This window comes from Vanellus vanellus (genome assembly GCF_965231255.1).
Source record: "Vanellus vanellus genome assembly, chromosome: 23".
NCBI lineage: Eukaryota > Metazoa > Chordata > Aves > Charadriiformes > Charadriidae > Vanellus > Vanellus vanellus.
In genome coordinates, this window is record NC_138928.1 from 1,043,472 (window position 1) to 1,065,013 (window position 21,542).

Here is a 21,542-nt window from a genome sequence, read left to right on the forward strand (position 1 = left end):
AAAGGATCACTGGGGTAAAAATGTGCTTGTGCTGCAGGTGGGACAGCCTTCTGCTTATCCGAGAAAGGAGCAAAGGCCGGGAAGCTGGGACCGAAGCCAAGGGCGAAGACCAGAATCTGGACGATACCGCTGCGATTGCTTATCACTCTGCTTGATACTTGGCTTACCGAAAACCCGTTTCTCAGTTCAGCTGTACCTGCCTTCAATTAAAGGATTTTGTGCCCGCAACGCTAGGGGAAATAAAAATGCCCAAAGCATGCACAACGTACAAAGCCAGGCGGTGTGCAGTGCTGCTACGGAATAAAGAAGCTTCTGTGACCTTCAAGAAAAATTGCTGTGTTAAGTTGGGACCTCAGGCACTTGGCATTGAATTCAGTTCAGTGCCAATGCTAATTTTCTCTCTCCTTCCTCAGCCAAGTCGCCATATCTCCAGTCGAATTCTGCAGGCGCTCAGGAAAATGCTGCACCGCTCTGTCACCTTCGCAAGAGCTGCAGGAGCAGCTCTTGGCACCAAGGAGTTCTTGAGATTACCGCGTCTGGCTCTCTCCTCTCCATTTCTTGATCGCTTCGTTAGCAGGAGTCAAACTCATGAAAGGAACAAAGCTCGTTATCTCAAGCATAGCCCGAAGTATACAGCATTTGTATCACAGAAACCCAGGACCATCCTGTGACCACCGCCGTGCCTCCTCTTCCGGAGAAGTCAGCTGCAAGACGAGGAGAGCCCCGGCCAGGATGTCTGATGCACAGAACGGGACACAGACGCCCCCCCCGGCCCCCACCCCGGGGATCCAAAAGCTGGATGTGAGCCACGCTGGACTGCTTCAGTTCCAAAGAGCAGTGGGAAGAACCCCCAAACCAGCAATATCACCCGAGACCTAATGACCTGGCACGTTTGGTCGTTCCCTCTTGCTGCTCTCCGCGTTAAGGGAAACTGGTGGATCTCCTTACGGCACGTATTCCTTCCGATGCTGCTCGACATCATCATCTTCAGCGGAAGAGGCAGGAGCGAAACGCTGACCAGAATTAACAGATCTGTTTTCCGGGCTTGACTTTCCCGCTAGGGATTAACTCCGGTGCTCTGCGGAGGTTATCTCATTCTCGGCAAACACAGCCGGGCCGACTCTCCTGCTTTAAGGCACCATGAAAGCGCACATGGCAGGCGCTTGTCCGCTTCAATGTTTTTCTCTTCGGAGATTTTATACTCCTTTTTATCGAGTGGCTGTCAAAAAAGACATGTCGCAGTGCACTCAGCTACTCACCACGCGCTCGAGTTTTTGCAAAAACTACTGGAAAAGTAGTAGCGCCTTAGAAGAGGCATTTTCAAATTTCTTGCCTATTTATTCTACTAACAAAAGGCCACTTTGGTTGTTCAATGCAGCAGGAACACAGCAGAGAGCAAAGAGTAAGTACCACTCTCGAGGACGTGATAGCTCATTTTCAGTTGGAGCACAGGCTCCTTGAGCTCACCTCTCCAGCACGTCTCTCGGGGCAATATAAGAACACGTCAAACTTCTAGTGGTGCTTCTCCTTTTGCACCATCTTGGCTTCCATCCGTCTTCAGCTCCGGACTACCCGAACCAGAGGTGCTCTGGCTGCGTCCAACCGTTCCTACAGGCACCTTCTTTCATTAATTGCTTTCCGAACCAGTATAAATGCTTCAAAACCGACAGGCCACTAGAGGACACCAATCTGTCTTTTCACTCCGTGGACTGAGCTGGTTTGCAGTGATTTGCACAGCTGAAGAAACACCACAAACTGCTACTGTCTTGCTACTTCAAAGAGCATTTTCTCTTGAAGGCCTTATTTCTGTACTTACGGGAAGGCTTCTCTGGAGTTAAAGGTTGCTACCTGTTCTGCGAACAAAGAATTTGGAATTTTGGCATATTCAGTCCTTCCTCCTTCCCTTCTGGCTCGCACACCCACACTTACTTTCTCCTCTGCGTGCGAACAAGAGAGCCTTTACAGCATGACTCCACCAAATCGTTCTGCTACTTATTGCGATAGAAGATGCAGCAGAAGCCAACGGGTCCTTTCCCAGACGTACGCTCGGTAAATATATGAAGCTTCAAATAGAAACATAAAGCTGGAACCTCCTCCAGGGTGGCAGAAAATCGTTTCCATCAGTGCACCATGCCAGGAGAGCTCCCAGATGGGGTCCTTCCTTCTTAAAGTAGCTTGGTCCCACCTGGGTCATGCTCAAAGGGAACGCAAGCGCAGGGCACAGAGCAAAGGGGGCATTCTGCGAACGTGAGCATTAAAATACAGCGTAAAATGATGTAACGCTGCAAGATCAGCGTGAAGTTTTAGGTGTACTTAGGCGGCAAACCACGCTGCTTCCCGCTCTGCCGTGCTCCTCGCCAGCCCCGCGCTCGCAGGGCATCCAAGCCGCGGCAGGAGGAGACCCATCCTTCGAAGCAATGCCACGAGAGAGAGAACGCGAAGGAGCGGTCGGTGGCGGCTGTCTCGTGACAGTAAGCCATGCTGCACATCTCATCGGGAAGCAAATTCCTCTTTGCTGAAATCTATTCCAGGCCGAGTGACTGAGACGGCCTTCCAGTAACATGCTTTGGGGGAGGGAGTACAGAAATACAATCGCTCTTGTGTTTTTTTCCTGGGCTAGCGTGCGTGATCTCAAAAGCCAGCTTTGTCTTCTTACCCATCCGGAGAGAACCACAACGGCTTAACTCGGGCTGCAGACTATTCAGAGCACAGAGGATCAGCACACTGAAAACTCATCGATGCCACAAAAGGTTAGTTTTGGAAAGCATTTAAGGAGAACAGCTTTCACAGTTCTCGGATCAAACAGCATAACAAATTAAACATACGGTGCAATCGGATGAATGATAATAGGACAGTTTTATTAGTATGTCATGTTTGGAGAACGTGGCCATTAAAGTAAGTTCTGACTGCATAAAGGAACACGCTCAGAGGTGGCGTGAGTCCCCTCCCGTGGACACCTTTAACACCCTACTCCTGGGTGACAATCCCAAAAGACATTAATACAAAGCATAAAAACCAGAACAGACAGAGTCAACAGATAATTTCCTACCTTCATCTCCTCTTCCATTTCAGAGAGTTTCCGCTCCAGGGCTCGCTTCTCCTGTTTACAAGGATTCATAACAAAGACGGTCACAAGGATTTAGAAGAAAAACTTAACAGTACATTTTCTTTTAACGAAAAATAAGAGTCCTGTATTTCTGTAGGAGCGTTCACTGAAAAGCATCTCAAAGCAACACAGGTTACAACCAGGAGCCGATCAGATGGGACAGGGCAGTTGGCAAACCAGCAGGTGACGCGCGCCGGGCCCGTTTCGGCGGATCCTGTGCTCTCTCTCCTCTTACCCCTTCAATGAAACTATCCCCCACCTTCAGCGGTCCCATTTTTCAGGACTTTCTGAAGTAATGTGATTTTGAGCTCTGTAGGTGAAGCCGTGGATTTAACTGCACCCCACTAACGGAGGCAACGAGAGAACTCACCCGGCCCGGCAAATAAAAAACAGTGAACGGGGAAATTCTGCTTCTCCCAGATTAATTTAGGGCTTCGAAGCTGCACAGCTGACTGCTTGCAGTATATTTCGGAAACTGGCAATTACACGGGTAGGCTCTGCCACGTGAGTGCTGGCGGTGCCCTCAGTGGACAGCTAGAGCCGCTGCCTAGAGGGAGAGATCTGGATGCCATCAGGGACTTTCTCAACATGAGAGTGCTCAAACTGCCCCAGGAGAACGCGCTGAGCAGGAGGAAATGGCAAACGCGGGTCAGGAACAGGCTTTACACCCTCTGCTCCACTCCTCTGCAAAGAAACACGAGGGCAAGAGAGTGAGGAAAGCACAGCTTCTGAGCGTGGCCGTGGATGATGGGTCACTTGTTGTCCACAGGACGCTTCATCCAGGGATTCATCAGTGCAAATTGCATAAGTTGTCCTGGAAACAGTTAATGCCGTCTTCACTGAGAACGGTCGGGATTTTTTTTTTTCTCTCTAACTCTCAGAAACCTGTATTTGTGGCTGTCGTGACCCTAAGTCAACAGAAGCGATGCAGGACATCGCCCCAGCTTGGAAGCACCGCACGGGTGGGAGATGGGCCAGGTGCTGTGAGCTCCCGCCGGTTGGGGGTGTCCCCTCAGTGCTCTGACCACCCACACGCTCTTTTTTTTTTTTTCCCCCCCAAGAAAATCTCCACCCGTGTCACGACTTCCCCCAGCAGCTCTGTTGAGAGGACAGCCATGGCCGCACGTTCGGTAACTCCGTTGCTTTGGGCACCCGTAGGAATGAGGCCCAAAGGGATCACTGCTTTGAGAATCTCAGTCTCGGGGTTCAGAGCGGGGCCGAGATGCTCAGCTGAGCTCACCCGGCAGTGCCACGGCCTCAGCACCAGCTCAGCTTCAGCAGCCTTGGGAACTCCAACTGGCAGAGCCCGGCACCCGCGCCACGCCGTACACTAACTCTGTCCAAAATGGGGATCCTGAGCGTCACCTCCTCCTAACTGCATCTGGCAAATCCCGGGAAGTTGTTTACACACATCTTCAGAGGTCCCTTCTAACCCTGACCATTCTGTGATAAATAATTAAGGTCTTTCGTGGTCGGAATTGAATTTAAACACACGGTTTGACCATCCAGCAAAGCTCCCAAAAATTCAGGAGATGAAACACTTTAGGAGGAATCTGCACTTTAGGTTAAGTGGATGTTACTGAGAAACCTCTCAGCTGGAGCCAGGCTCCAGCTTTAATTAACCACTGAAGTATGTGGTGGGAGAATGGGCGGTAACGGCCACCCCCCGCCAGAGCAGGGGCACCTCCAGCAGTAGCACAGGACACCTCCAGGCGGGTTTGGAATGGCTCCAGAGGGGGAGACTCCCCCCCTCTCTGGGCAGCTGTGCCAGTGCTCTGCCGCCCCCACAGGAGAGAAGTCCCTCCTCAGGTTGAGATGGAACTTCCTATGCTCCAGTTTGTGCCCGTTCCCTCTTGTCCTGTCACTGGGCACCGCTGAAAAAAGCCTGTTCCCACCCCCCCGGCACCCGCCCTTTGGGGATTGATAAGCGTTGATAAGATCCCCCCTCAGTCTTCTCCAGACTAAAACGCCCCACGTCCCTCAGCCTTTCCTCGTAAAAAAGATGCTCCAGTCCCCTCATCATCTCCGTAGCCCTTTGCTGGACCCTCTCCAGCAGTTCCCTGTCCTTCCTGACCCGGGGAGCCCCGAACTGGACACAGTGCTCCAGATGTGGCCTCCCCAGGGCAGAGCAGAGGGGGAGGATGACCTCCCTCCACCTGCTGGCCACGCTCTGCTTGATGCCCCCCAGGATGCCATTGGCCTTCTTGGCCACCAGGGCACATAGCTGGCTCGTGGCCATCCTGTTGGCCAGCAGGACTCCCAGGTCCCTTTCTACAGAGCCACTCTCCAGAAGGTCAGCCCCAGCCTGTACTGGTGCATGGGGTTATCCCTCCCCAGATGCAGTACCCTACACTTGCCCGTGTTGAACTTCATAAGGTTCCTCTCCACCCAACTCTCCAGCCGGCCCAGGTCATGCTGTATGGCGGCACAGCCTTCCGGTGTGTCAGCCACCCCTCCCAGTGTTGTGTCATCAGCAAACTCGCTGATGGTACACTCCATCCCTTCATCCAGGTCGTTGATGAATATATTGAACAGGACTGGACCCAGTACTGACCCCTGGGGAACACCACTTTCCACAGACCTCCAACAGGACTCTGCACCACTAACCACAACCCTCGGAGCTCTATCTGTCAGCCACTGTTCAATCCACCCCACCGTCCCCTCATCTGACCCGCACTGCCTCAGCTTGCCTAGGAACTGGAAGAAGGAGCTGCAGCTGTGGAAACTCAACACTCTGCGGTCTTCATGAAATGATGGGACAGAGCCCCGACTAACCTGGTTGACTCTGCCGGGAGGCACTACAGATCTCCTCGGGTCCCTCCCAATCTGACCGAAACTATGGTCACTTAAGGCAGAGATTTACCCACACGCTGCCCGTTCAGCTTAGCTTACTGCACGCATCTCCCCGTTCCGTTAAGTGGAAGGAGCATTCAAACATTCAGATTTTAAGTATAACACCACAGACACCCAGCTAGTGTTTTGTCTTCCCCCCCCCCCCCCAAACCAGTCTTTATTTATAAGGATCAGGAATATTTTAAAGCGTAATGTCTCTTAGCATGATACAATACAATCTGTTGGTCTGCAGCTTCCTATAACAAAAGAATGAAATCAGAACTAAGACGTTTCGCAAAGTCACAGGCAGTGTAAAGGTCAGAACACAATTATGACTGTGCACTGCTCCATAAGGCAAAAATATAACTTATCTTTTAATTAACGCTTTCCTTCAAGAAATTACTATGCCCTGCAGAGCACCACGAGGCAAAGACCGCGACTCAGAAGAAAGCAGAGACACATACCCTTTTCTCCAGCTCCAGCATGCTGGACCGGTCAGAAGTTTTCTCCTGTTTCTGCCATGTAGATTAAAAATAGAAAGCCGTTAAAACCGAGAAGCATTCACAGGGCGCCGCACAAAGGCCTGGACAGCACTTGCCCGGAGAAACAGCAGTCTTTACACAATCACACTTATTTCTGTGAAAAATAACAGCCTCCTCTGCAGCGCCTTCCCACCCAAGAGTAAATCCTTCCCCACGCTGGAACACGTACCGGTTTGTCGTGGGCCGGTGCTGTTTCCCCAGTCTAGGAGCCGGTTTTTGCCTTACCTGGGCTGCTTTTTCCAACTTGGATTTGATGTCGGCCAACTCCAGCTGGGCTTCTTGCAGTTTTGACTTCAGCTTTTGATTTTCAGACAGAGCGCTTTCGTACAACTGAAACACGAAAGGAAAGATGGCAATTAACGGCAATTAACGGGGCCGCTCGCGGGCCGCCGCGCAGACGCGGTTCCGCCGCACCACCCCCAGCGGACGCGCGTCCTCAGCGCCGAGCGAAGGCAGCGGTGGGGTTTGCTTCTCTCCCCTGGGTCAGGATATTAGAAGAAGGGCAAACAGAACCAGTCTGGGTGCTTTACCTGCGTTTTCGGAATTCGTACGAAATAAGAAAACGGCTGTTTGATTTTGCAGGGTGTCTAAACAGAGCCAAGAGGCAGAGAAAAGGGATGTTTTTAATTTAGGTAAAGCGCCAAGCATAATAAAGTACTAAACTGTGTACGCTGTGTCTGTGATTCAACACAACACACCCTCGTTGCTCTTGTGTGCTTTCAGTTGGAAGAGGAGGAGAAAGGAGGGCAATTTTAGGCCACTCCAAAATGTTTTTCTTCCCCCTTTTCTTCCTTCAAACAAGCAGAATTTCCACCCCTCTGAGAGGACAAACTGGACACGCCGCCTGCCTGTTCTGGCCGGACACGTTCGGGAAGAAGAGCGGGATGCTGCCGACCACGCGAGGCTTTTCAGCATCAGAGCCATTTCCAAATTAAGGCCATTTTAGTCTCTTTGCTTTTCGCACGGTAGCAGACGTGCACGGCAGTCCGTGTCACTGCCTTTCACGGATTACGTCGGAAGTTTCCCAGATTATAGAAAAAATAATTCTGGAACATTACAGCAGCATAACTAATCCTGTGGGGCTGCACATGCTCGAGTCGTGCCGGAGTGCTCAACGCCGCCTGTTCTTGCTCCTCTCAAATCCCCGCAGCGTTTCTCCAGCCCGACTCCTCAGTCCCCCCTCCCCCAGACATCCGACTTCGCACCGCGTCCCTTCGCCCCCCCCTGTCCTTTTTCGACCCTCCGAAGGGCTGATGCATTTGAAAAAGGTTGGTGGGACTTTGAAAAGCAACGGAAGAGAAAATGAAAAGAAATTTTTTCTTTCCAAAAACTCCCAGCGCAGGTTTCTGCAGCAACAGGCAGCTTCGCAGGTGCATGCAGTGACAATAATACATTGAAAAAAATCTTACTTTTTTATAGTCCCTGTTACTCTCCTCTTCTGCTCTGCTGCTGAGAGCAGCTAACCGGTTCTCTCTGCGGGTGTAGGCACTGGAGCGACTGGAGGCACGATCGCTGTAGGAGGAGTCACTGGTGGTAGGGTTCGTAGCTGCTTCCAACCTAAACCGCAACGAAGATGCAGCGCAGTGGAGCCGCTGTCACCTCGGGACAGCCGGTGTCAGCCCGGCCGGTCGGAACCCGAGGTTGCGGCAGACCCGGCACAGCAGAGGCGTTGGGACGGCCGAGAGCCCCCTCCACCGCATCGCTGCCGACGGCAGGCAGCCACCACCGGGCTGAAACCGGAAAAAAAATCCAGTAGGTATCAGCCCAACCCCTGAACGGGCGGTAATTTCCCACGGAGCTCTCACCTTCATGGAGGGAGTGGGCTCCGTTTCTCATAGAGCACAGTGGGGGGGGGTTTCCTCTCTGCAGAGTGTCTGTTAAATAATTTGGGGAGCAAAGCGCGAAAGCAAACCGGCCGTATGGTTGAGTTAAGGTAAGAACCAAGAGGCCAGTACCAGCTTCAGCTTATGCTGTTGATTTGAAGGACAGGGAATCCCCAAAGCCATACAAAATATACTGTCCATAAATATTAAATAGAAAAAAAATCTAAAAAAAAAAAAGAAAATTCTTACCTGGAAAGTCGTTCATGCTGAAGGAAAAAAAAAAAAGAGAAAGAAAAAAGGAATTAATAAGAGGAGAATTAAAGGTTCAATCCAAAACCTGCAGAGCTACCACGCAGCAGCAATTTCCTACCTCTGCTACCCGCACCTAGCTCACAACGAGCGGAACAGCATTATTTCCCATTCCCAAACTGGGAATCACTGATCCTTCCCTGAATCTTTTCCACTGCTTCAGCTTCTCTGAAGCATTTCAGATTTCCTTTCTTTTGCTAACCTAAAACCCACTGAACCTTGTTCTTCACATCCTTGTTTCCCGAATTGAAATCCATTCCTCTGAACCAAAACTAATCTATTGTTTCCCTTTTAAAATGAAATTATTCTTCCTGACTTTGATTGCTGTCCTACGCATGATGTGGGTGAGAAGGACTAACGGCCCGGGAGCTGCAGAGCTCGCTGCGTATTTGTGCTGAACTTCAGGAAATCGCAGACGGTACTTTTTCTCCATGGGCAAATACCTCCCCCAGGAAGAAAAGCTTCACCGTGGCAAGACGATATACAGCAGAAGCTGCACGAGGAAGGGAGAGGGGCCTTACACCAGCCAAAAGGGTGGACGTGTTGGCTGAAGTGTGTGTTAAGTCCTTCTTTCCCCCCAATACCCAAATCACCCCTGTGCCGTTCCCACCGCTGCTTTTGCCGCAGCCCACAATTGCAGAACTCAAACGGTAACGGCATAGGTGTCCCGCGGGATGCACCGCGGGTCAACCGCCTCCTCCGCAAGGCTTCTCCTAGTCTGGTAGACATCGCTCAAATTCAAGGTGCAGTCGAACCCTTTTTCACTCCCTCGAACTGATGGTTGAGCCCCATGCTCCCCTGCTTGATCTATTCACAGCGGCACTTCTCTTGGTGAGCACAAACCAGGCGCCTCCCGCTATTCCCCTCGATCCTTTTTAATAAGTGCGTGAGTCAACAGAAGAAGAAGGACACGACAGAGCAGCCGAGGGGTCAGGTTTTTAGTGCCCGGACACGTTTGCGTTGGAGTTCGTTCTGCCGAGATTCGCCGCTAAATCTCGCGCTGAACGCCTTGCTGGCCGGCAGAACGGCAGACCCCCGACCTCCCGCTCCTGCCTGGCACCCAGACCATGCCTCCGAGCACTGGGCAGGTATCTGGGAGCGCGGCCAGCGCAGACGAAGGAATTAAGTCACCCCATTACGTGCAGAAGGAGGGTAGACAAGGCGACCCTGCGATCTCTGCGCTCAAAGCCAGAGGACCACCAGGGACAAGTGCCGGAGCGGCAGGGACTGCGCCCAGCCCGCCTGCAACGCCGCCCGCCGCTCGCCAGGACGCAGGGACCCGGCCACCTATGACGTATACCTCGTTATTAAGTTTTTAATTCAGCCCGCCCTCATGTAACCCTCATCTTGAATCCCGATTCCAGGCTGGAGCATCCCCAGGGAACCTGCACTCCCTGCTCTGCGGCGCAGCCCTCCGGCGCGGGACGCGGGGATTTGACCAGTACAAAAGAAGTGAATTAGAAGAATCCCGGCACATTTGAAGCTTCGCGGATGGACAACACATTCAGCCAAAGCTGCTCCATGCAAAGCTCAAAAGGAGGAGCAAACCCCGCTATTAATTAGCGCGTTCTCCCTCGAGCTGTGCCCTCAGCCGGGCTCCCAGGGCAGGTCCGGGCGCCAGCCCCGTGCTGTAGAGATGGTCACCAGAGCTCCAGGAGCCCATCCCGGTGCTGCCATGGGTCCTGAGCCACAGCAGCAGGTCCAGCCCTATATTATTTTCTTTGCTCTAACCCCCTCTCCATGCCCCAAAAGCCTTCTTTGCACCACGTGGGTGGGAAACCACCTAAGGGAGACGGCAGATGGCTTTCCACCGTAGCTGCACCTCCACAAGCGGTGCTGGATGCCGTCATGGAAAGCTCCTCGTGGGGCCGAACGCCGGGCAGCTGCCTGCCGTTGTCCCAGGGCCATGTGCCCGTTCGTCCAAACAGCCGTGGCTTGGGCCACTCTCGGTAGGAAGCTCAAAGCCAGTAAGTCGGGCAGCAGGTTCCGTAGGGCTGCCCTCGGGCACGGGGCTGTCATTGGAAAGATTTGCCCTTTTCAGCCCCAAATGCACTGGCTGATTTCGCCACGGTCTTTTGTTAGCCGTGCTTCCGACATTCGCCTCTTTAAACCCTCAGCTGCCCGACAGCTCCCTTTTTAATTTTGGCCCAACGACCCAACCTCCCCCATCGAGCGGGAGAGGGGAATTAGGAAGTGATTAACAAGCCTCTCGGTGAAAGTTATTTGTGCACTTTACGCTAATCCCCTTCAGTGACCACTTTTCTTACGATGACAAACGGCGAGGCAAGTAATCCACTTAATATCAAGCTTGCATTTATTTCAACAACCGCACCTGCTCATGTATTTGAACAGCGCCGAGAAGGTCCGCACGCGGCTGGGCAAGGCCACGCGGAAACCAAGCAATAAAAGCTCAGCAGGTCCCCAAACCAGCCTGCGCGCTCGCAGCGGGAGGGAAAAAGCATTTTTGTCTTTTTGCTTTTCCTCCAAAGAAAGTAATAATTTCCATAGGCAGAGAGAGCAGGGGTGCGCTTCCGCAACGGAAGGGCACGATAAGAAAGGAATGACTTTAAACACAGCTGCTGGGAACAGCAAAGGGGAAAAACCCAACAGGTTTATTCATAGAATCACAGAATGGTTGAGATCAGAAGGGACCTTGAAGATCATCCAGTGCCACCCCCCTGCCATGGGCAGGGACACCCCCCCCCAGCCCAGGTTGCTCTCAGCCCCGTCCAACCCGGCCTTGAACACCTCCAGGGATGGGGCAGCCACAGCTTCTCGGGGCACCCTGCGCCGGGGGCTCACCGCCCTCACGGGAAAGAATTTCTTCCTAATGTCTAATCTGAATCTCCCCTCTTTCAGTCTAAAACTGTCCCCCCTCATCCTACCAATCCCCTCCCTGATCCAGAGTCCCTGCCCAGCTCTCCTGGTGCCCCTTTGGGCACTGGAAGGGGCTCTGAGGTCTCCCTGGAGCCTTCTCTTCTCCAGGCTGACCCCCCCACCTCTCCCAGCCTGTCCTCCCAGCAGAGGGGCTCCAGCCCTCCCAGCATCTCCGGGGCCTCCTCTGGCCCCGCTCCAACAGGTCCACATCCTTCTGCTGTTGGGACCTCCCGAGCTGGAGGCAGTACTCCAGATGGGGTCTCACCAGGGCAGAGTAGAGGGGCACAATCCCCACCCTCGCCCTGCTGGCCACATTTCTGATGCAGCCTGGGATACGGTTGACCTTCCGGGCTGCAATCGCACATTGCTGCTCATGTTGAGCTTCTCATCAATCAGCACCCCCAGGTCCTTCTCCTCAGAGCTGCTCTCCAGCCGTTCCCCGCCGAGTATGTATTTGTGCTTGGGATTGCCTTTATTGTATTTAAAACCTTCCCGTGATGGATACCGAGATGAATTGTTTCAGGCTGTAATTATCTCTGTGTCTCAAAAGAGGAAGGGAGATACCTGATGAGATGGGAGGACCTGGCAGCATCATTGCTGCCGCTGCTGGACCAGTGCGAGCCCACCGCCACTCACCATTCCGCCTCCGCCACCCCCGGCAGGCGGCAGCCCCAGCCAAGAGCCGGGTATTTCCCAGCGCTCGGTCATTTCTCCTCCTGCATTTATCTCCCTTTGGGCTCATTTCAAGCACATCTCTGCCATAAAACGACTCCGGTGTTTGGCAGAAGCAGCACGGAGCTGCAGGAAATCTGTTGGAAGCTGACGGGAAAGCCGGCGCCTTTCCCTCACCCTTCAATTTTCAGGTGCCTCTCTCCACGTTGTTTTGGTTAAAAGTGGTATTTTTGAGATAAAGATGATTAAGTTTGAGAGGAACTGGTTAAATTAGGCTGCGGTCTGGAAAGCAGAGCCTGAGCGAGATGTTAGAGCAGCTGCTGAAGTGTCCCTGCCGGCACCGAACTTGCAGAGCAGTCTTCATCAGCAGATCAATCTTCTACTTGCTGCTACCTTTTTTTTTTAAAAAAATCAATTTCTGGCCTCAATATTTTCCTGGGTTTTGCACAAAGGCCAGTGCTCGTGCTGATTTTTCAAGGAGCAGCTTATTCATGTTTGTTTTTTTTTTTTTTTTTTAAATAATGACGGAGGAGCCAAAAAAAAAAACCTAAGGGAAGAAAGTTCCACCCGGCACCTTCAAAAAAAGGCTCCAACCGAAAGAGGTGACACGGGAAGCAGCAATTCTTAGCACAAGGAGAGGCTCTGATGCCCGAGGAAGCGATGCCATGACCAAAATCTCGTACTCCCGGGAGGTGGCTGTGCCGTGCAGGAGGTGTCGGAGCGCAGAAGCGTGTGCCCTCCCTGCAACCACCGGACGAGGCGCTTAACCGAGACATCCCTGCGATTTGCTCAAAGACAGACAAACATTTTCAGGGCCGGCTGGGACGTCCCATTGGAAACATCTTTTCAGTAGGAAACAGCATCATTCCGGCAGAGTTCTGCCCTGTTTTTTGGCCAGAGCGCCCCTGGAAACCTTCGCCAGGTGCCTCCAGCCGTACCTGCGCCGTCCGCTCAGCAGCCGCCTCCCCTCCGCTCACTGCCCCTTCTTTTGAAACTACCACCAAAAGAGTCATTTAACCTTCCGCGGCGGGAGCCGGCCCACTGCGCTGCCGGCGTAAGTAGTGAAAGTGGCTGTATCCGCTCGGAGGTGGAAATTCCGAGGTCAAGAGTCACAAAGTGAAGGACAAAACTCACCCTCTTTCATTTCTGGAATAAAGAGAGGGAAAGAAGAGCCGAGGCACCAAACATGCGCTTATTGACCCAGCTGGGGCAAAAAAAGGCTTTCCCTTCCTATTTTTTTTCTTGAATGAACACTGTGCAACGTGTTAAGGTTAAAAAGGGGACGCTGAGAAACCGCTGCATCAACTGTACGTATGCATCGAGTTGTTGGTTTTGGTTGGTTTTTTTTTTTTTTTTTTTTTTTTTTTTCCCTGGCAAATTTGGAACAGCACTGTCAGTTTTGCCCAGACTCCTTCATTTCCCTCGGGATCAAAAGTTTGACTAGAAACATGAACAGCCAGGGAAGCGTCGGGTTGTGAAATTATCCTTCCTGCAACCTAAACAGGGTCATATCGCTGCAGGGTTTGGGGCGGGGGGAGGAGGGCCCCGGGGAAAAACGAGGCGCTGGAGGCGGCTGTCCTGATTCGGAAACCAGCGCTGCGCCCGGCCCCTGGTGCTCCTGCTAAGGAGCCCCGAGACACCCAAGGGGATGACTTTGAAAAGAAAACTTAAAAGCATAGAGCGGTTGCAGGTGCGTTTGCAAACTTCTGGAAACCCTCAGCTCTTAGGCATGAGAGATCTGCCTCCAGCTCTGGGGCCTCCAACCGCAGAAGGATGTGGACCTGTTGGAGCGGGGCCAGAGGAGGCCCCAGAGATGCTGCGAGGGCTGGAGCCCCTCTGCTGGGAGGACAGGCTGGGAGAGGTGGGGGGGTTTAGCCTGGAGAAGAGAAGGCTCCAGGGAGACCTCAGAGCCCCTTCCAGTGCCCAAAGGGGCGCCAGGAGAGCTGGGGAGGGACTCTGGATCAGGGAGGGGAGTGGTAGGATGAGGGGGGACAGTTTTAGACTGGAAGAGGGGAGATTTAGATTAGACATTAGGAAGAAATTCTTTCCCGTGAGGGCGGTGAGCCCCCAGCGCAGGGTGCCCCGAGAAGCTGTGGCTGTCCCATCCCTGGAGGTGGTCAAGGCCAGGTTGGACGGGGCTTGGAGCAACCTGGGCTGGTGGGAGGTGTCCCTGCCCAGGGCAAGGGGTGGCGCTAGATGGGCTTTAAGGTCCCTTCCAACCCAAACTATTCTACGATTCTCTGTTCTGCAGGATTGGGATTGTTCTCCCAACCATCAGCTCACTGCTTCCTCCTGTGAGCTCTTCCTCCATAGCTGGTTCGGAGACGGGGCCGCATTGTGGTATCTCTGAAAGTCCTCCTGCGTGATGCTCCTTGCTTCTCTTTAATGTCCCTTCCAACCCAACCCATTCTACAATTCCGTGATCTTTCCCTCCCGTCCATCTCATGGTGGGCAGCACATTCAGGTAGCGCTGGGGGTGGTGGAGGACAGCAAAGGGGATCAGCTAGTTTTTGCCAGCCCTCCCGGCCAGGGTCAGAGACGACTGAACCCAGGCGGGATGGCAAAACACAGGACAGCTGAGATGGGACCTGAGCAAAGTTGCAAAGGACATCATACCGGACTGATCTTCTGGGTCCCGCAGTTCTCACCGTGCTGATGTTGGTCATTCCCAAGGAAAGGGCACAGCTGGGTACCGGCCGTGGCTCTCCTCGCCCGGCCCGCCAGGATGCTGCACCGAGCCAAGAATGCCGTACGGTTTTGATTTTTGAAATGCACTCGGACTGTGGAGCGCAGGAGCCTTCTCTTAAAAACTCAGAAACTTTTACAGCTGTTAGGAGTTCAGTAAAGTATAATTAAAACCAAATTTCCCGTGGAAGGTTTAGATAAAACGCAGCCCTGAAATGCAGTGCCAAAAGGGGGATCGGCCGCTGCTTTTGCCAAGTCAGAAATTGGCCTAATTGCTTCCAATTGCGTTCTTCTGTGGCTGGGATCTGACCCAGCAAAGGCAGAAAAAGTCTACTATTTACATTGTTTCCAAAAAAAAAAAAAAAAAAAAGACGAAAAGACACTTTGGGAACATTTTCTGCTTCTTTATCTCCAACTGGCCAACCTCAGGAACATGTGCACTATTTTAAGATAGTTCTCAAGGCATTTATTTTGGTGTGTTTTGTCTCAGAGATCCCGATCATCGCTCACGATTAAATAACCACCTTCTAACACAGCTCCAGCCCTGCCGTCCTCCCTTTCCTTCATCAAGAGGCAAAGTTTTAGGAACCTCTCAAATTTTATTCTTGCATTGGCAAATATCATCCTGGCGAGCCCTGTTTGTTTTAGAAATTAAATGTAAAATAAAGCCAGCTGCTTTTGGGGCCAGTTCTTTCCCTCTTCTCTGCAAAATCCACCACGTTCCTGCAGTTACGTAGCTCTGGTGCTCCTGCAGCTCCACGGCTTGACGTGCTCGGCTAGGCTGACGCAGGGCAGCGGTGGAGAGGACAACCTCTCCGGTGTGGCGTGTTACTGCAGGTACAAGTCTTCCCGGAGCCAGGACAGCAAGAGCTGAGCTGGAAGGAGGAAAAGCGATGAGAAAGGCTGCCTCGTCCTCCTCAGCCCCATTCCCATCGGGTACAACTCAGATCAGCATTCCCCACAAGCCACGTTTGTCTTTCAAGTCCGGTAGGGTTGGGGTCAAGTTTGGTTTTCCAGTGGGTGCAGAATAATTAGAAGGTCTGGTTGAACTTTGCTTTTGATACGGCTTTGCGAGGTCACTGCCTCCCTCGGCAAACCGCTCTGCTGACCCGAGAGCTGTGGTTCGCTCCAGCGCCCTCTTAGCTCCAGCCGACGTGATGGATGGTGCCTCCTTCCAACTCCCGTCTGCATTTGTGCAAATGCAGGGATTACAAAATCCCATCGATATGATTAATAATCCAGCGCAGCCAAACCACCTCCGCCTAACCTCCAGCTCCCAAAAGCCTGCTGCAAAATATGTTTTCACAAACTATAAATCAATAAACTTTGCTTAATAAAAACTGCTGTTACCGAAGCATACTATTAAAAGGTCCTCCAAGACGGAATAGCGGCTTTGGCAGCTGGCTGCAACACAGCACATCACCTTCAGGCCGGCTAGCACGTATTCAATCAGAAACAAATACAAATACGGCTGCGACGGACCCACGACCGCATCTCCTGCCACCTCCAACGCAGCTCAGTGTTGCGGTCGTACGCCGGTTCGGGCGGCTGCCAGCCTGCGCCGCAGCTCCCGCGCCTCTCGCGCCTCTGCAGCAGCTGCAGTTTATTACCCCCCCCCCCCATCTCCCGGGGATAAAACTCGCCATGTAAAACGTCAAGCTGGATTGTATTTTCATTTAGCAAAGGCCACAACGCAGAAGCCCGGGTTTGTTGCTCTTAGATTTTTTCCTTCTTTTCTAAGGGATCAAATTTTTATTGGGGAAAAATTTAATTTTGCAAAGCAACGCGATCTTAGACAAATCTCTCCGGACATGAGGAAACAAAAGCAGAACGGCCAAGTGACACAAGAAGAGAGGATTTCTGCTCCTAAATTTCTTCAGTATGAGAATGTCGGAGGTCTGCAGGCAACGCCGTCCTCCTCGCCCCTGCAAACACTCTAGCGGGACATTTTCAGGTGTCATCATCGGGTATTTAAATACCTATTTGCCCACTAGCCAGGTATCAAGCCGCCAAACGTCAACCTGCCAGCTTTTTGGGGTGAAGCATTCTCCAAAGCCTGGCGAACGACTCCTCCAGCCAGCAGCCGTGCAGCATCCCCAGGACAGCCGCCACGGCCACCGGCACCGCTCGCACGGAAGAGCAGTGAGGGCGGGTTTTGGTGTGCTGACCCGTCTGTACCACACGGAGCGTCTTGTGCTGTTAGAATTCAGACAGTTCACACTGTCTCTCTCCCCCCACTTAATTTGTTTCAGTCTACAATAGCTCCTGACCAGTCAGAGATTTGAACCTGGAGCTACTCCCATCCACTTGAAGACCCTTGCTCCGAAGATCTACGGAACTGCAGCAGGAACCTCAGCAATTTGGGCTCATTGAAAAGAATTTACAAATCACTGTAAAAAAAAAAAAACAATGAAAAAAGCAAAAAGAACCCCAAGCCAACACAGCCTAACAATTCCCCAAGGTCCATATGTTTTTCTCTGAGCACCAGTTGCAGCTCCAGTGTATGAGGCACCACCTCCACTGGTGGAAGTCTGCCAGCGCCGGACCCCTCTGGCAGGAACGACGTAGATACAGCTCCTGGTGCCCCGGGGAAGCGGATGGACCGAGCTCTGTGTCTCTTCCAGCTCTGGATTCTATGGGTTTGTGTTCATTTTATAAAAAACAAAACTATAACAGGCTCCTCCAATGGAAGTAAACACTGGTTTCCAGTTCAGCAGTTTGAGGTGGTTTGCTGCCTACAGAGTTTCCACCCGCAATCCCCATCACTTCCCGTGGCCGCTCGTTCCCATCCCATCCCTGTCTGGTGTGCCAACTTGCTTGGTTTTGTGGCTGTACCATGAACTGACCCAAATTAAAGACATCCTCTTTCTCCTTCTCCCTTCACCCCTTTTACGGTCCAGCCAGATTCCCCGCTCTGGTGCAACCTCAAGTTGTCCTCTGACCTTCTGGCCTCCTTGCCCTGGGACAGCAGCGGGTTCAGAAGCTGAGCCCCCCCAAGGGATTGCTCTTTGGCCGCTCAACCACCTTCTCCAAAGGCACCCGTCACTGCCCGGGCAGCGGAGGGTCAAAGTGGGAGTTTTAAACAAGGTTGTAGCGTTACATCGCGTGCTCCTTTCTGAATCCTCCATGACCATTCAGAGCCTTTAACAGTTAACAGACTCCCGGCTGTGGTTTCGGCTTGGATCAATGCGCTCTGTTCCTCGGAAGAAGGAAGTGTAGCCTCAGGGACACAAGCTCTTACCCTCAGGGACACAAGCTCTTACCCCACGGGTCGCAGCACGTGTCCTGACCCGTTTTGTTTACACACCCCGATGCAGCCAGTGGCAGGAGCATCGCCTGGCTACGGAGTCACAGCGGGAACATCTAACGTGTGGTGCCCCAGGAATGACTAGAAGTTCCCAATATGCTTCCAGATATGGACATTTACAGGGGAAAACTAAAAAAAAACCCAGAGAACAAACAGAACGCAGAAGGATTTCTTACTGATACCCATCTAAGGACCAAGACACTTGAGAAACAACCAGCACTAAACAAATCAGGGTGCTGAAAAACACAGACTGAGGTTAATTGCCTTAAAGTTCAAGTTTCCATACCCACATTTTTTGTTGTTTAATGGGAAAGGAGGTAATAGTTTCCACAAATACTGCGTAACTACTCAGCAATCCAGAAATTAGATAGGAAAATGTCATGAGACAACTTCTTTGACCCCATTTCAATTTATGCAGCATCATTTTTATCACAACTAGAACAAGCCCAAGGCACTAAACGGAACCCCAGGAAGATAAAGTTTCCTGCAGAAATGTTTTCGTAACGCTCGTGGGTCTCCAACGACCCACGTTTTTTTTTTTTTTTTTTTTGCAGTGGCAGCACAGCAAGCCAAAGGAGTCACCCGAGAACAAACCAGTTACCATGAATATCCGAAACAGGATTAAACCTGTTGCAAAAGCACTCAACGGAGTGAAAACTGACCGTCAGACGCCTTTATATTCAAAACTCTACGAAGGCTGTTAACCTGATGAGGCATTTCTACAAACCTCTCAGCACTCCCGGACATCTCTCACTGATTAAAAGAAGTCCGGTTTGGTCACGTTACCAGACCTCTAAGATTTTATACTGTTATTTAGATATTAATATCCAAACCACGCTGGTTTTATTGGCATGCCAAGCACCTGCAGCTCAGACAGCTAACATTTTTGTGCATTAGCGTTTGGTTTTTTTTTTTTACTCCTTTAAGATTTGCTTTGGATTCTTAGACGTACCTGTCCACATCAAAAAATCGCGCCCCGATGAGATGCGCTGGCTGCCATGGTGATCGCTGCGCAGAGCGGCCGGGAGCTCGATGCGGAGGCTCCCTAACGGAGACGGCAATTTGGAAACCGTTGCTTTTTACGCTCAAGTATTACTATCGAGTGACTCGGTGGAAACATATGGCCCATAAAAGGTGATGCTCCTGCATCCCACGTTCCACTTAGAGCGGCTCCTTCAGACACTCCAATGAAAGGCAGAATAAAATCAATCAGTACAGACCACTGAGTATACTTAAGACTTTATTGCTGAGCCCTTACTGATGGAAATTCAGCTGGAAAGCTCAAGTCGTAAGCGCCGGAGGCGGCTTAATGAGGGAGCGATCTAACATCAGAGGGAAAAAGCCTTGTAGCGAAACCCTGAATATGGCCAGAACAAGAAGAATTATGTCGAGTCTCTCGAGGAGCGGGTTACAACCACGAAGTGATGGCAGCCAGAGGGACGCACCACCAGCGAGCGCACAGCACGCACGCGCGCCCACGGGGGGGGGTTTAGGTTTTGATGGTCTTTTTTACAGCAAAAAAATATCGGATGACAAGACAAGAAGGAGCAGGATGTAAAAGAAAGGAAGGTCGGTTGACTGAAAAGCTGCAGCTACAACCCATGCAGCAGGTTGGCAGCGTGCATTCTCCTTAGCTTTCCTTTTCCGACCTAACGGATACCCCATGGGGAAGCACGAGGGTTAGGAAGTATCACAACGAACGGACGGATGAGCCTAAACACAAACCAGAGGTTATCTCCTATGAAAGAACAACTGGCCCAGCATAAATAGGATTCAATAAACAACTGGCCCAGCATAAATAGAATTCAAAAAAAGGAAAAAGAAAGGTAATTCAGTCCTCGCTTTCACCCTCATCCTTCCAATCCTGCCACCGATTTCCTTACTGACGCACGGCAGGTTCCATACCCCGGGCCGCCGATTGCACCCTCGGAACTGACTACGAATAGCGTTTTTTTTTGAGGAGTAGAAAACTTGAGCTATAACCATGTGGTGCAAAACTCGTGATAAAAAGGTACCCACTGCCACAAAAATGGAAGCTTTTGCCAAATAATTTGATTCCAAAGGGAATTTCGGTTTCCACTTTCTATCAACATCCTCATTAAAGCAACTGAAAACGTGGAGGTAGCGACGTTTCGACCTGCGCAGGCTGGAGAGGTGGGCCCATGCCAACTTCATGAAGTTCAACCAGGCCAAGTGCAAGGTCCTGCGCCTGGGTCGGAGCAATCCCAAGCACAAATCCAGGCTGGGTGGGGAATGGAGGGAGAGCAGCCCTGAGGGGAAGGACTTGGGGGTGTCGGTGGGTGAGAAGCTCCCCAGGAGCCGGCAATGTGCGCTGGCAGCCCAGAAAGCCCCCGGCACCCCGGGCTGCATCCCCCGCAGCGTGGCCAGCAGGGCCAGGGGGGGACTGTGCCCCTCTGCTGCGCTCTGGGGAGACCCCCCCGCAGTGCTGCCTCCAGCTCGGGGGGTCCCCACAGCAGAAGGATACGGAGCTGTTGGAGCGGGGCCAGAGGAGGCCCTGGAGATGCTGGGAGGGCTGGAGCCCCTCTGCTGGGAGGAGAGGCTGGGAGAGGTGGGGGGGTCAGCCTGGAGAAGAGAAGGCTCCAGGGAGACCTCAGAGCCCCTTCCAGTCCCTAAAGCGGCTCCAGGAGAGCTGGGGGGGACTCTGGATCAGGGAGGGGAGTGGTAGGATGAGGGGGGACAGTTTTAGACTGAAAGAGGGGAGATTTAGATTAGACATTAGGAAGAAATTCTTTCCCGTGAGGGCGGTGAGCCCCCGGCGCAGGGTGCCCCGAGACGCTGCGGCTGCCCCATCCCTGGAGGTGGTCAAGGCCAGGTTGGACGGGGCTGGGAGCAACCTGGGCTGGGGGGGGGGTGTCCCTGCCCAGGGCAGGGGGGTGGCACTGGATGGTCTTCAAGGTCCCTTCCAACCCAAACCATTCAATAATTTAACAGGATTTACTTGGATATTTCTGTTTTGGTGACTATAACTCTGGGCTTTTCTGTTGTGACACAAGAAATTCAGTATTTTAGCTTGTGGAGGTTCTGGGGCGGTAGGACAGTGCTGACCACTATGGAGGTGATCACACACCAACACTCCACTCTCACCAGACTCTCCTCTGCCTGCCTTTTGCTCCCACACCCCATTCAAGGATAATGCCTTTCTTCTGACTTGCACCAGCTCACTGCAAAGTGCTCACCCCTCTCAGCTGTACATCTGAGGAGATCCCACCAATTAAAGGTGGAAAAAAACCACAGGCAACATTATCATAACACCTGAGGAGGAACGTCAGAAGCAGCAGGGCAAGTGGGGAATGCCATAGGAAACTGCTTTGCAAAAAGACATCTGAATGCAGCTGTTTGGCACCGATACCTTAATAAGTAAAACCTTC

General features: G+C 52.1%; 1 protein-coding gene across 2 annotated transcripts in view; it reads right to left on the reverse strand.

Annotated features, from left to right (window-relative positions):
• Positions 1 to 21,542, reverse strand: part of LOC309680761 (protein phosphatase 1 regulatory subunit 12B-like) — a 34,720-nt gene that overhangs the window by 10,875 nt on the left and 2,303 nt on the right. For both annotated transcript variants that reach the window (XM_082494475.1, XM_082494474.1), the window contains exons 2-6: positions 8,553 to 8,569; positions 7,890 to 8,037; positions 6,706 to 6,810; positions 6,403 to 6,453; positions 3,050 to 3,100 (exon numbers count right to left, since the gene is read on the reverse strand). In XM_082494475.1, the coding sequence (XP_082350601.1) occupies positions 3,050 to 3,100; positions 6,403 to 6,453; positions 6,706 to 6,810; positions 7,890 to 8,037; positions 8,553 to 8,569 (372 nt within the window). The remainder of the gene's footprint in view (positions 1 to 3,049; positions 3,101 to 6,402; positions 6,454 to 6,705; positions 6,811 to 7,889; positions 8,038 to 8,552; positions 8,570 to 21,542) is intronic.